We start from the raw sequence: 14,458 nt of genomic DNA, 5'->3' as shown, positions 1-14,458 counted from the left end.
TGCAGCCCATCCATGCAGGCAATCCGTGCCCACAGCCCTGTGCTCGCTTGGCTCCTTTCTGCCAGCATTGTGGCCACGCTGCCAGGCCACTTCTCCCACTCTTCCCACAACCTGATGTCCCGGTGAGGGAAGAGCAAGTGTGTGTGACAGGGCCAGGAGGGCAGGGAAGGAGCTGGAAGCGCTGGCAGTAGGAAGCGGTGCAGCCTGCCCGAGCTGCTCAGGGTGTGGAATGCTCTGGCCAGCCAAGGCCTCCCTCCAGCAGGCAGGGAGGGAGGCTGTGCTCTGCTCTGGGGGCTGCTCAGCAGATACCACCCTGCGGGAAGGAGAGGGAGAGGAGAGGGCAGGGAGAGGAGCGGAACTCCAGCCACCCGAGCTGGCGCTGGAGCGTGGGAAGCGCTGATGGGGCCAGGCCAGGAGACAGGCTGGCTCCCGCCCATGCCTTCACGGGGATAAAAGCATTAAGGAAAAAACCCAGAAGACCAAAGGAGTTGTTTTTGCAGGAGGAGAGCTCACACCTTCCCTTGGCAGAGCGGCGCTGGGGTGACATCAGGAGCGGGCAGGGATGGCTGCTATCGCGTGCAATCGGCATGAGGCAATGGGACAGGCCATCTCTGCAAATGGGACAGGCCATCTCTGCAATGGGACAGGCCATCTCTGCAATGGGACAGGCCATCTCTGCAATGAGACAGGCCATCTCTGGCAATGGGACAGGCCATCTGGCAATGGGACAGGCCATCTGGCAATGGGACAGGCCATCTCTGCAAATGGGACAGGCCATCTGGCAATGGGACAGGCCATCTCTGTCAATGGGACAGGCCATCTCTGGCAGCCCTGCACACGCAGCAGGGCCGTGTGTGGTTCTGAGCTGCCGTGGCACCGGTGCAAACCTCGGCCCCACCGAGTCACCGGCACGGAAATGACCACAGCTGAGACATTGTGCTGAAAACTGGCTGTGAGCACCACACCAGCCCGGGAACCCAGAGAGGACAAAGGCCAGTGGCCTCTCCCAGCTGGAGCACCCCTGGCCCTCACTACGTGCCTGGACTTTCCCTTCCCGTCGTGGTCCTCACTGCTGTGCTCGCCCCAAATCTGCCTCAGTGCCTCTCAGAGGAGCAGCTGATAAGCCAGCTCTGTCCTGCTTCCTTTCTACAGGGAGGCTCCCAGTCCCCACGATGACATCAGTGCTGAAGTCAGCCAGCCACTGCTGGTTCCCATCTGCCTGGATGCTATTGCTCGGGAGAGGGGAGCTGAGGGTGGCCTGGGTGCAGCCATCGCCGTCCCTGCTGGCCTGGCACGCTGGGGGCTGGCACACCGTCACCTCCTTTGGCTGCCCATAGCCCACGGTCCATGTCTGCAGCAGGAAACCATCAGCTTCCCATCTCCTTCCCATCTCCTTCCCATCACCTTCCCATTGGCTTCCCATCAGCTTCCCATCGCCTTCCCATCACCTTCCCATCTCCTTCCAATCAGCTTCCCATCTCCTTCCCATCTCCTTCCCCTCTCCTTCCCATCAGCTTCCCATCAGCTTCCCATCGCTTTCCCATCTCCTTCCCATCTCCTTCCCCTCGCCTTCCCATCACCTTCCCATCTCCTTCCCATCTCCTTCCCATCACCTTCCCATCTCCTTCCCATCTCCTTCCCCTCGCCTTCCCATCACCTTCCCATCTCCTTCCCATCTCCTTCCCATCTCCTTCCCCTCGCCTTCCCATCACCTTCCCATCTCCTTCCCATCTCCTTCCCATCGCCTTCCCATCACCTTCCCATCTCCTTCCCATCTCCTTCCCATCTCCTTCCCCTCGCCTTCCCATCACCTTCCCATTGGCTTCTCCCACGCTGGGAATGGTGCCTGGGCAGCTGGCAGAGCAGATAAGGGGGCCCCACAGGCTGGTACCGAGCACCCGCCAGGCTGTGCCGTGCCAGAGAGCCTGGGATCGTCTGCCTGGGCTACAGCCCGCCCGTGGCCACATGCCAGCCCTGCCCAGAGCCAGCCTCCTGTGCCTGCATGGGGCTGAGTGATGGGGCAAGGGGCAGGGGATGATGGCCAGCAGGACAGCCAGCCCTGTGCTGGGGTGCAGGGGATGCTGGCCAGCAGGATGCACAGCCCTGTGCTGGGGTGCAGGGGATGCTGGCCAGCAGTGCAGCCCTGTGCTGGGGGGCAGGGGATGCTGGCCAGCAGTGCAGCCCTGTGCTGGGGGGCAGGGGATGCTGGCCAGCAGGGCAGCCAGCCCTGTGCTGGGGTGCAGGGGATGATGGCCAGCAGGACAGCCAGCCCTGTGCTGGGGTGCAGGGGATGCTGGCCAGCAGGATGCACAGCCCTGTGCTGGGGTGTTAGGGATGCTGGCCAGCAGGACAGCCAGCCCTGTGCTGGGGTGCCATGGGGCTGGTTTGGCCAGCGGGATGGGGAGGTGGCACGGGTGTGCTGGGATGGTGAATCCCAGCTGCTGAGTGGTGATGTTGGCTGGCCTGGGGGTGTTGGCTGGGGGACAGGAGCCCGGAGTGGGGGTGATGGACAGAACCACTCACTGTGCGTGCACCGGGCCGTGCAGCAGAGCCCTTGTCTCGGCAGCTGCCCTGGGGAGGAAAGGCCTAGACAGAGGAATGTGTGTGGGGACAGGGATAGCTTTGAGCTGGGTTTATGGAGTGGTCAAGAAAACACAGGAAATTGGCTGCAGCTGAAGGTCCTCCTGCCTGGAGACTGCAGCAGAGACGGGAAAATAGACAAGGGATGTGTCATGGAGGGAGCAGACAGCGCCCGATAGCAGCAAGGCATGGAAAGCCAAGAGGGATGCCAAACACAGCAGAGGATTGTCCCGGTTCGATAAGGCTCTGGGCAATAAAAAAGGACTTTATGGGCTGTTGGAAACCAAAGGCAAGGAACCATGTGGAAATGCCAAGCCTGCTAGGAACGAGAGTGAAGAAGTGGATACAGATTGCTGAGATAGAACTGGATGAGGCATAAGGAAAATGCTTTCCAGGCCATTAGGAAAGGAGGATGTGAGACAACAGCTGCTAGAGAAGATATCTTAAAAATCCTTAAGCCTGGATAACTCACACCCAGGGGTCCTTTCAGGGCTGGCTGGAGCAGGAGCCAGGATCCACAGGACTGGGAGAGCTCTAAAGCTCCCAGCACAGGGGTGGGAGGCAGGAGAGGAGCAACCAGAGGGAAAGAGTGCAAACACAGTTCACGTTGGCTGGAGGTCTCTTTGGACCACTGTGATTTCTCTCCTCATTGCGAGCAGGCGTTTGGCTCCAAGAGCCTGCTCCACAGCGGGAAGGAATTTCACGTGTTGTTTCATGTTCAGATACTGGTGGGGAAAAAAAAGTGAAGGCATCATGCTAGATGCACAGTGAACACATTAAATGGGCTATGAACTGGGGAACTGGCCAAGAAACCATCAGAGGGTGCTTCCAGCAGGTCTCATGTCCTGCACAGGCGGGATCCCCGCAGCGCTGGAGGAGCAGACCCGCGTCCCTGGCTCAGAGTGGCCGTGCTCTCTCTCTAAATGCACAGCAGGAATCCATCTCTGTGCCAGTTTTGGTTCTGTAAACCCTGCTCAGGGGTGGACTTCTCTCAGGAACTCGGGCCTCTCCCAAACAGCAGCTCTGTTTCTCCTCCCCACGGCCCCCCAAGGATTAATTCATGGGATTGTTTTATTTCGGGGGTTATATGCCTGGGGACCCGAGCTGGCAAGCAAGAGGCAGGAATATCCCCAGACCAGCCAAACCCTGCTCTCCCAGCGCCCCAGGAGCTGTTCTGGCTGCAGCAGAGCTGTGCTTTGCAAGAGCCAAAGCCGGGTTTTGCAGCAGCTCTGTCCAGCTGGAGGAAGCTCCAGCGCTTCCCTGGGTGTTTTTTGCCGGAGCAGGAGGCACGTCCATGGCTCGGGGAGGTGACATGTGTGGTGTGTCCCACTCGTCCTTGGGTCACTGCCCAGGAGCGTCCTGTGCCCCAAGCCACGTGAAAAGAGCGTCGGGAGCACCGAGGGTCCGGGAGATGTGGGGAGATGCAGGGACATCCAGGGAGATGCAGGGACATGCAGGGACATCCAGGGAGATGCAGGGTGACAGGCAGGGAGACGCAGGGATATCCAGGACATGCAGAGCGATGCAGAGCTATGCAGGCCCATGCAGGATGATGCAGAGCCATGCGGGATGATGCAGAGCCATGCAGAGCCATGCAGGATGGTGAAGGCCCATGCAGGCCCATGCAGGACGGTGCAGGCCCATGCAGGATGGTGCAGGCCCATGCAGGCCCATGCAGGACGGTGCAGGCCCATGCAGGATGGTGCAGGCCCATGCAGGCCCATGCAGGACGATGCAGGCCCATGCAGGATGGTGCAGGCCCATGCAGGATGGTGCAGGCCCATGCAGGCCCATGCAGGATGGTGCAGGCCCATGCAGGATGGTGCAGGCCCATGCAGGACGGTGCAGGCCCATGCAGGAAGATGCAGGCCCATGCAGGACGATGCAGGCCCATGCAGGCCCATGCAGGATGGTGCAGGCCCATGCAGGAAGATGCAGGCCCATGCAGGCCCATGCAGGCCCATGCAGGCCACCCGGGTAAATGCAGGCCCGTGCAGGGCGGCAGGCAGGGCTGGCGGGCCCGCAGTGCCCCCTCCCCGCGGCCAGGGGGCGCTGCGAGGGGCGGCCGGCCCGGAAGGGCGCTCCGGCAGCGGCGGGAGGCGCGGGATGCACGGGCGGCAGCGGGAGCGGAACCGGGAGCAGAACCGGGAGCACCGGGAGCGGGGCCCGGCGCTGCCCGCCGCCGTCGGGGCGCTGTGCCGGGCCCTGCCGCCCCGAGCCCGGCCCGCTCCCGACACCCTGCGCCGAGCCAAGTTCGACCGGCCGCAGGCGGTGAGCGCCGGCCGCTCGGGCCGGACACAGCCGGGCCAGCGGCGAGCAGGGCACAGCCGAGAGCGGCTGGGCCGGGACAGGGGCTGGATGGCAGCGCGACAGGCACCGAGCATCGGGCAGCACCGAGCCCCGGGCAGGGACCGAGCCTCGGGCAGGGACCGAGCATCGGGCAGGGACCGAGCCTCGGGCAGGGACCGAGCCCCGGGCAGGGACCGAGCCCCGGGCAGGGACCGAGCCTCGGGCAGGGACCGAGCATCGGGCAGCACCGAGCCCCGGGCAGGGACCGAGCATCGGGCAGGGACCGAGCATCGGGCAGGGACCGAGCCTTGGGCAGGGACGGCATGCGGGGCTGCAGTGTGATCCCAGCTCCGTGTGATCCCAGCCCTGGTGTGATCCCAGCTCTGTGTGATCCCAGCTCTGTGTGATCCCAGCCCTGGTGTGATCCCAGCCCTGTGTGATCCCAGCCCTGGTGTGATCCCTGTTTGGTGTGATCCCAGCCCTGTGTGATCCCAGCTCTGTGTGATCCCTGTTTGGTGTGATCCCAGCCCTGTGTGATCCCAGCCCTGTGTGATCCCAGCCCTGTGTGATCCCAGCCCTGTGTGATCCCAGCCCTGTGTGATCCCAGCCCTGTGTGATCCCAGCTCTGTGTGATCCCTGTTTGGTGTGATCCCAGCCCTGTGTGATCCCAGCCCTGTGTGATCCCAGCCCTGTGTGATCCCAGCCCTGTGTGATCCCAGTCCTGTGTGATCCCAGCCCTGTGTGATCCCAGCTCGGTGTGATCCCAGCCCTGTGTGATCCCAGCCCTGTGTGATCCCAGCCCTGTGTGATCCCAGCTCGGTGTGATCCCAGCTCGGTGTGATCCCAGCCCTGTGTGATCCCAGCCCTGTGTGATCCCAGCCCTGTGTGATCCCAGCCCTGGGTTGGGCACCTCTTGTCAGGCCCGCTGCTCTGGGAAGGGCTGGCTGTGTTTTACAGTGGCTCGGTGTTTCAGCCTGGGCTCAAGTGGCACCTGCTCTGTGTCACCTTGGCTTTGCTGCCCTTTACCCTGGCCCAGCTCGGGTCTTGCTGCATTGCCTCCAAGGTTTTCAGCTCGCACTCAGGGTACCTCCCTCCCTCAGCTATTTTAAGGATTTTACGAGTGTTGACTGAAATTCCTGGTGTAAGAATCACTGTGTTTGTCAGCACGCTGTCCTTGTGCGGCCAAGGAAGGATTCCCATTCCAGCTCCTTCCTTGGGCCTCTGGTTTGGGAGTTTCTGACGCTGTCGTGGTCAGATCTTAGCAGTGTGACTGCTGTGCCATGTGTGGTTGTATCAGAGCAGATTTTGGAATGCTCCTGTACACACGGATCTCACAGCAGGAGTGCTGGGTGTTGTGCACAGCCAGCAATAACCCTTTTCCTTCTGGGTGCTCCTTTCCATAGATCCTGTGTTCATGAGGCAGGCAGTACATGAACCTCCCTGACCAAATGGTGTTGGCTGCATCAGCAGGTGTGCTGTTCCATGTGTGATGTTCAGATATGGGCTTAATTACCTAATTAAGACTAAATAATATGGCAGATGTTTCTCCTGCTGATCTCCCACCCTTCTCTTCTGCAGAGCCTGGACTTCTGGAGGTTGCTGTATGTGCTTCTGAAGCAGATCCACGGGGGCAGGTGGACGGAGTCTGATGCCATAGGTAACATTCTGGCTGGCTGCAGTTTCCACCTGTCCTGAGGAAGGACTGGGACTGCTTTTGTAGCACCTTTGGCTCCTTGCTCCCTCCCTCACTTGTTGTGGGTGCTCCATTTTGAGCACCTGTGCCACCAAGGTACTGGGTGCCAGGTTTACTGGGGAGTAAAAGTGCTGTGAGGCAGGTTTGCTGCTCTTTGATCTGCTTTGTCCTGGAAATTGGGATGTTTCCACAGGCTCTTGCATCCCTGTGACATTTTATTGCAGGTAAATCTCTGCAATGATGTTAAACATTCTCATTATCTGCAAAGACAGAGGTAGATTTGGTTTTCCTCTGATTCCTTCTTTTCCCATTTGTATGATTTTTCCTTATCTAGTCCTGTGCCAGAGCCAGGAATTGCAAGGTGAGAACTCTAAAGGCAGTGTTTTGGAATGAAGTTTTAGACAAAACACGAAATAGACCGTGTGTGATTATTTTAGGCAGATTATTTATGTTATTCATAAAGATGAATAACATCTTTATGGACAGGGCCACTGCAGCAGAGAGGAGCTGAATGCAGATTGGCTTCTCAAAGTAGCAGAAGACTATTGACTTCTTAAATGTACATTATTCCAAGTACAACACCAGTCCCCATCTTCTCCCTTGAAACATGTCTATCTAGGGCCTTTTCACTGTGTGAGAATTGTATTGTGATGAATCAAGGTCTCCTCATACCAAATCCACTTTATATTCACTTTTGGAATATAAACAACACTGTGTGAGCCCCTGATTAGCTGCGAGTCTGGTGGCTCCGTAAATGGAATTAAGAAAGGTTAAGCATTGTGGAATGCAGAGCAAAACCAGCATAGTTCTGCTGGTAGCTCAGCAGGAAGTCCTGTTACTCACAGGACTGCTATTTTTCATTTGGCTGTTTCTGTTTTTCCACTCACCCACAATCTGCTGTGTGTATGGCACAGTCTATTGATTGTCTGTCTCCCACAGCACTGTGGATGTGGTCCTGCCCATGTGCAACCTCACTGGATCCTGGCTGCTCCCATGCTAATTGCCTGCAGCATTTGGGGACAGAATTTAATTTCCAAGTGTGTGTAGCAGGCTCCTGGCTCTGGAGAGAGCAAACACAGCCTCCACTGTGAGGTCTGTTGTGAGGTAGCAATGTGTGGTTCTGCTGAGAACTGCTCAGCTGACTTCTGAGAAACCTTTTTAGTCACAATTTGGTGATTAAAGCTGAAATTCAGGCTGGAGAGCTGTACTGTTTTTCAAATGACACTAATTATTTTTGCTTGGCAAGTGAATGAGTTGTCTGCTGTGAACATGATCAATATTTTACTGCTTTTCTTCTCTGCCCCAGCTCTGCTCTCTTGTGTACTCAATGCAAATGAAATAAGCCTTGGGCATAGGCACTAAATAACTTTCTCAGGTTTGTGTAGGATCCTGTTACACAACAGAGAATTGAAACAGATTCTTCTAATCCAAGTCTAGTGCCTTAGTCCGCAGATCAAGCTTTCCTTTTCTTTGCTCTTTTGGTACAACCTCTTAATTACCTTGGTTAAAACAAGGAGAGCAGCAGTTGCCAGATCCCAGAGGAAGGCTGTGAAGATTCCTTTGGTGTAGGGGTTACTGTGTGCATAGAAGCAGCTTTCTGGAAGAGAGAAGCCATTCTCCAGTGATCCTTTATCCTTTGTTTTTCAAAAGGAGACACTGATCTTCGGCAGGTTCAGGAATCCCACTGAAGCCTGCCAGTCAGTGGTTATAAAATTCTGCAGCTGGCTCCTGGTTTCTTGTTCTGCAAGAATTTTTTCTTCTCACAGTGGAAGGCACTTAACTGTAAACTTTGGTGTGAACTTACTGTAAAATCCAGCAGTGGACAGTGGAGAGTCAGGGTAAGCTGTGTGAATACTCTGGGCATAACCTTGCTGGTGAAATCATGGTTGATGGTTTCATGCTGCTCGTTCTTCACAGGGGCCGATGAACTTGGTTGACAACCTGACAGCTACACCAGGTAGCAGTGCAGTATGCATTTGGATAGTTGGAGGAAACATTTCTTTGCTGGAATTGCTCTTTGGTTTTTATAGCATGAGAAGGAGGTCTGGAGCCGCAATAGATTTTTGTTTGTTTGACAAATGTAGCAGAAAATGTTGTTTCTGAAGCAGTAGTTTCCCATAACACCACTGCCTATGCAGGTGTTTCTTGTCTGAGTGCATGGAGTAATGTATCTATGTCTGTGCTTGTAGTTCCTTTCCATTTTAGCCTGCCAGGCTGGTGCATAGCCCTTATTTGAATATCATCTTGTAAATCACTGAAAATATTTGTCAGGACTCACAGGGGAAGAGCACAGCTTGAGTGTAGCCCTAAGCGAGCTGAACCCTGAGGTTCATCCCCAGCTTGGTCTGACTTGCTGAATATACTTTTAGAAATAATATCTGTGGAGAAGGGGATTAGGTGGAAGCCTTGTGAAGGCCTTTCTGTATAAATTTCCTAATCCTAATGCCTTAAGAAGATGTCATAGAGGTGTCTGGTGTTATCTTCTATCTGAGGGATGTTTTCTTCTCTCTCGTGGTTGCAAGAATCCATCTTGCTCCTGAGTACTCACATGATCTTTACTGCCATTTATATTTTTGCCTTTTAACTTTAGCTCTCTAGAGATGAGGAAAACAAAGGGACTTTGGGTCACAGGAGGGGCCTTTGAGCCCCAGTTCCAGATCCATGCCTTGACTGCTCACTCCCAGTTCCTGCCTGCTACACCAGCTGTACCCTCTCCCATGAGGGCAGCGTCTTGCAGAGGGAGAGATGAAAGAGAGGGAGATAAAAGACCAGAACAACACAGAAATTCAGGTGGTGAATTGCCTTGGTGGGTATGGCCTGAGTGATATATCAGAGCAGGGAAATGGTGATAAAAGGAAAAAACAAACCACCTGACTTGCTCTCCTTTCCTCCACTGTGATTTTCTGAGGAGCTCCTTGGACTGCAGATGGCAGCATGTGATGCTTATTTGCTTTGAAAAAGGAGGAAAGCATGTACTGATCATCCTTCCTTTTGGAGTATTTCTGCCATTACCTGTTATGGCAGTTCCTTTCTTGACAGATGCACACAAAAAAGGAAAGGATGACATGAAAACCCTGCTCCTGTAAGGATGTTCACGAGTGATCAAAATACAATCTGTAATATCTCCATGTTCCTCTTGTGCTTGAGGGACTGGAGTGCACATCTACAGCCAGATTTTTATCAAGCCATAGGCATTTCTGCCACCCTGACATGGGGAAGGGAAGCTTCTTGTTTAATTCACAGGGTCTGTGGAAGGAGCAAATTGAATGATTTAGGTCTTTTGCTTTGTAAAAATGCCTAAACTGCATCAAATTGTAGATTCCTTTAGCTCCACCCAGCTGTGACAGCTGTCAAAGTGAATGCCCAAGGGAAAGAAAAGAGCAAATCTAGAAGGATGCTTTCATGGCACGGGGGAATATTCCTTCAGCCTCTAGCAGTTCACATCTCAGACTTTCCAATCCAGAGAAGATATATTTGTGTTTCATAACTTTCCACGAACTGCTGTTCTGTAAATCCAGTTCCTCCTTGAGCCTGAGTGACTCTTTAAGAGTCCATAGTGTACCACAGTGAGCAATTTCAGAATTTTGCTACGTGTGTGAAGAGCATCTCTTGTTTTGGCTCACATGCTCGCTAACTTTGGTGGCTCACAGTTCTTGTGTTGGGTGTTGTGCAAACAAATCATCCACTCTTCACTCATTGCACAGCACTCAGGATTTTGAAGAGTTTTGTCATATCCATTCTTGCTCATCTCCTTGGCCTACTTCATAGCTTCTTACCATGCAGCTGTTCTGTACTTGTGATTGTTCTTCTCCTTTATTTCTTTCCAAATCTTCTGTAGCCTTTATGGGAGTGAAGAAATAAGGCTCACGGTGGGTATTTGTGTTCTGTTTAGTGTCCCTGCTAGGTTTCCCACGCTGAGTTTGCCTTTGGATGCCTGTCAGAACCAATTGTGATACTGTCATTAAAAATCTAATCATCTGAGATTGTGTTCCTCAGCCCACTGAGCAGTTCCAGGCCCAGTCTTACATCATAAGTCAGTAAAGTTAGGAACATTTCTTTCTTTGTGCACATAACTTTTCATTTTTTCTAAAAATACTTTTATCTGTCTTTTTAAAGCTTGGGCTCAAGGTTCTGCAGTCCTTCATGATCTTGCCTGCATTCTTTACTACTACTATCACACCAGCACCAAGTTTCTGTCACTGTCACATTGTCTAAGTGTCATCTAGAGCTGTTTGAACAGCAGCTGTTTAGCACAGAGCCCTCATGTGAAACCACTATTTGTTCCTGCCCTCTGGTTCTTGTCTGCTGGGCACTTGTCATTGATTCAAGGGCTTTTCCTTTCCTTCCACTGCAGTCCCTTGGTTTCTTTGTGCAAGCTGAATCCCAGTGGGAAGTCTGAATGTCTTGCATTGGTTGAATCTTCCTTAATCACTTACTTCTTGTTGCCCTTGGAGAACTCCAGAAACTTTTTGAGCAGGTCTTCCTTTTACAGCTGTTGGTTCTTAGCCAGTATGTGTTGTTTTCATTGTCCCCCTAACTATGCTCTTTGTTCTGTTTTTGACTTAGTACAGAGCCAAGGCTTACTGGGAAGAGCCCTTTTTAAATAATAACTTTCTTTATGTTTCCTCAGTATTTTACAGTCCTGCAGTAGCTGTCAGGTAACATTTGCTGGTGTGAAGGAATATGGATCAGAGCATTCCCAAGAATTTAACAGCCCATGTGCTGTGCTGCGTTATCTCTGCTCTCTGGTGCTCAGAGATTTGCAGCAGGCTCTGAAACTCCTATCTCTAAATTCCAGTTTAGTTCAGGAGTAAAGTGATTCAGAGTGTTTACTAATTCATGGCATGCTTGGTGACTCATGAAAAATGAATAGGTGAATTGAAGTCCCATTGTAGTGGGGGTGGCTGGTTACCTTTGGTCATTTCCAACAGGCCATTACTGGTCTTGATCCAGCTTTGAATTTCTTCTTTTCCCTGTAATCAGAATGGGGCACTATAAAGAAAGCTTTTACCCTTCCCTCCTGTCCTTCACCGCTTGTTGATAAAGACCATGTCCCCACTAATCCTTCCTGAGGCTGGATTAAAAATACTGCCCTCAGAGAAAGCTGCAGTTTCTGGAGCTGCGTGGACGAATGCATGGATGAATGCACTGCAGCATGGATGAATGCACTGCTGTGTGGATGAATGTGTGGATGAATGCACTGCTGTGTGGATGAATGCACTGCTGTGTGGATGAATGCACTGCAGCGTGGATGAATGCACTGCTGCGTGGATGAATGCACTGCTGCGTGGATGAATGTCTGGATGCATGCACTGCTGTGTGGATGAATGCACTGCAGCGTGGATGAATGCACTGCAGCGTGGATGAATGCACTGCTGCGTGGATGAATGTCTGGATGAATGCACTGCTGCGTGGATGAATGCCTGGATGAATGCACTGCTGTGTGGATGAATGCACTGCTGTGTGGATGAATGCACTGCTGTGTGGATGAAAGCACTGGTGCTGGATGAATGCACTGCTGTGTGGATGAAAGCACTGGTGCTGGATGAATGCACTGCTGTGTGGATGAATGCCTGGATGAATGCACTGCTGTGTGAATGAATGCACTGCTGCATGGATGAATGTGTGGATGAATGCACTGCTGTGTGGATGAATGCACTGCAGCATGGATGAATGCACTGCTGTGTGGATGAATGCACTGCAGCGTGGATGAATGACTGCAGCATGGATGAATGCACTGCTGTGTGAATGAATGCACTGCAGCATGGATGAATGCACTGGTGCTGTGTGTAACTCTCAGATATTTTGTTCTTTCAGGTGCCCAGGTGAGCTTTGTGAAGGCGGCGCTGTGGTACCACGGCTACGGCCGGCCACAGCTGCAGCGGCTCCCCGCCGACGGCTCCGCGGGCAGCCGGGAGCTGCTGCTGGCGTTCTCCTGGCTGCTGCACAGCCTGGGCCTCCTGGAGCAGCTCCTGGCTCGGAACAGAGTGCAGACTGGGGACCAGGCCTCTGTGTGCACGGTGAGCAGGCTCGTGTCCCGCTCCTCACAGGGGGCACCAATTGGCTGTGGGGTCACACGAGCGCCGGTCCCACACTGTCCTGCACTAAAACTTTCATCCCTTCTCTCTGTGAACTTCCCAGGGCAGCTCCACACAGCACTGACTCCTTCTCCTTCCTTTTCCTTCTTCTCCAGCTGGCCAGCCCCTTCCTGTCCCTCCCATGACAGCCTAGCCCTCCTCCCCTCCAGCAAATTCCATCTCAGACTGGCTAATCACTCTTTTACATCACCCATCTCTGGAGGCCCAGGGGCCCCTCACTAAACTCCTCATGCCTTGCCTGACCCCGGAGAGCTGTAACAATTAACACCCCTTAGGCTGGGCTGAGAGAAGGCCTCACTCCCACAGGTCTTTGCAGCTGTATGATAATGTGTTGTTACCTTTGTTCCCCCATTGGTTTATCAAGTTGATGTCACTGCAGTTCAACCCCCTTTCCATGGAATGTTCTCCCTTCCCTCAATCCCCATTGGCCCCCGTTTGCTGCAGTGCTCCACCCCTGTTCTCCTATTGGTTGTTCCCATCCCTGGCCCCGCCTCTGCAACACTTTTCCCTGTTCCCATTGGCCCTTGAGCCTGCCATCCGCCCCTTCTTCCCCATATATAATCCTGGACCCTCAGCCTGTCTTTGTCTTTGTCCCTGGGCCCTCTTCAGTCAAGAAACCCTTCCTGGAGTATCAAACCAAGAGCTGTCCCTTGTCTGTATTAACAGTTTAGGGTTAGGGTTTAACAATTGTTTAACAATTAGGGTTAGGGTCAGGGTTTAAACCTTGTCTTAAGGTTTTGTTGTGCATTTCCGGGTTACACAAGCGCTGGTCGCTCTCTGGCCGCGTTGTGTGACCCAGCACCCATCCCTTGTTGGGCAGGGCTGTGACCTGTGAAGGGCAATTATCACTGTGTGTTAATTAGCACTGCTCTAACTCATCAGGGGTGAGGTTGCCTGCAGCTCTGTCTCTCTTACAATGGGTTCTCCCATCCCTGTGCACACCTGTAAGAGCAGCTGTGTTACCAGCAGTGTGTGATGGGTGCTGTCCTGGTGCCTTGGCAGCCAAGTGGTTCAGCTTTAAAAAAGGCCAGAATCTCTTTCCTTTCCCTTCTCTGAGCTTTCTGTGTGCAGGTTATCTGGGTTCTTTATCAAATTCCCATCCCTGATTGCCAGTCTAGGTGAGACCACTGTGGAGGAGTGTGAGTTTATCTCTTCAATCTCTGCTGCTTGGTTTTGGGCTCCCAGACCGAGCCAAGAGTGGTTCTGCAGGGCAGGCAGACGGGTTAGCAATGAGTGCTGGCTGTCCTGGCACTGCTGGGCAGAGCAGCTAAGGGTAAGGCAAATAATACTTTTTGCAAACAACAAGGTCTCAAATGGCAGCTCCTGCTCTTGAGGTAACTAATGACCTTGTAACCTCTTGGAGAACACAGTGGAGTATGTTGTTTTTTTCCCTTAATAAAAGCTGTTAGTACATAGAAAATCTGTTCTGAAGTAACCATCCTCTAGTCAGACACTAATTACAGCTCATTCTGGTCTAAAATGGCTCACAGAATTTCTTAGTGTTTTGGCAAAGGACATTGTAGGTTGGAAACCCGACCTGCTGATAATCTTGTGGTGTCTCAGGTCTGTGTTCTTTCATGAACCCACATTTGTTTTTCCCTTGGCTTTCTAGAGCCTTTTTAGGGGGCAGCAAGGCAGGAAAGTGAAAGTTTGGAAAGCTGTAATATAAAAACAGTGTCTTCTGAAGGAAAACACTTGTACAAATGGAAAACAGTTCAAAGGAAAGAATCCCCTTTTTAACAACGTTGCAAGAAGTGTTTTGAGGAGAGGGACCACTCTTGCAGCACTGCAATTATTT

General features: G+C 53.0%; 1 protein-coding gene and 1 long non-coding RNA gene across 2 annotated transcripts in view; one reads left to right on the top strand and one right to left on the bottom strand.

The window, feature by feature from the left end:
• The first annotated feature begins 2,623 nt into the window (after positions 1 to 2,623).
• TEDC1 (tubulin epsilon and delta complex 1) overlaps positions 2,624 to 14,458 on the top strand; it is a 69,905-nt gene continuing 58,070 nt past the window's right edge. The window contains exons 1-3 of the mRNA XM_086901475.1: positions 2,624 to 4,851; positions 6,448 to 6,526; positions 12,380 to 12,582. Of these exons, the coding sequence (XP_086757601.1) occupies positions 4,093 to 4,851; positions 6,448 to 6,526; positions 12,380 to 12,582 (1,041 nt within the window). The 5' untranslated portion in view covers positions 2,624 to 4,092. The remainder of the gene's footprint in view (positions 4,852 to 6,447; positions 6,527 to 12,379; positions 12,583 to 14,458) is intronic.
• Positions 9,348 to 12,988, bottom strand: LOC147651422 (uncharacterized). The gene is made up of 3 exons (XR_015290332.1): positions 12,899 to 12,988; positions 11,475 to 11,535; positions 9,348 to 10,496 (listed from the first exon to the last, which is right to left on the bottom strand). It is a non-coding gene; the product is annotated as an uncharacterized LOC147651422 (long non-coding RNA).

This window comes from Cyanistes caeruleus, chromosome 9 (assembly GCF_971803275.1).
Source record: "Cyanistes caeruleus chromosome 9, bCyaCae1.hap1.1, whole genome shotgun sequence".
Classification (NCBI taxonomy): domain Eukaryota; kingdom Metazoa; phylum Chordata; class Aves; order Passeriformes; family Paridae; genus Cyanistes; species Cyanistes caeruleus.
The sequence above is the reverse complement of the archived record's forward strand: the minus strand, read 5'-3'. Positions and strand labels throughout refer to the sequence as shown.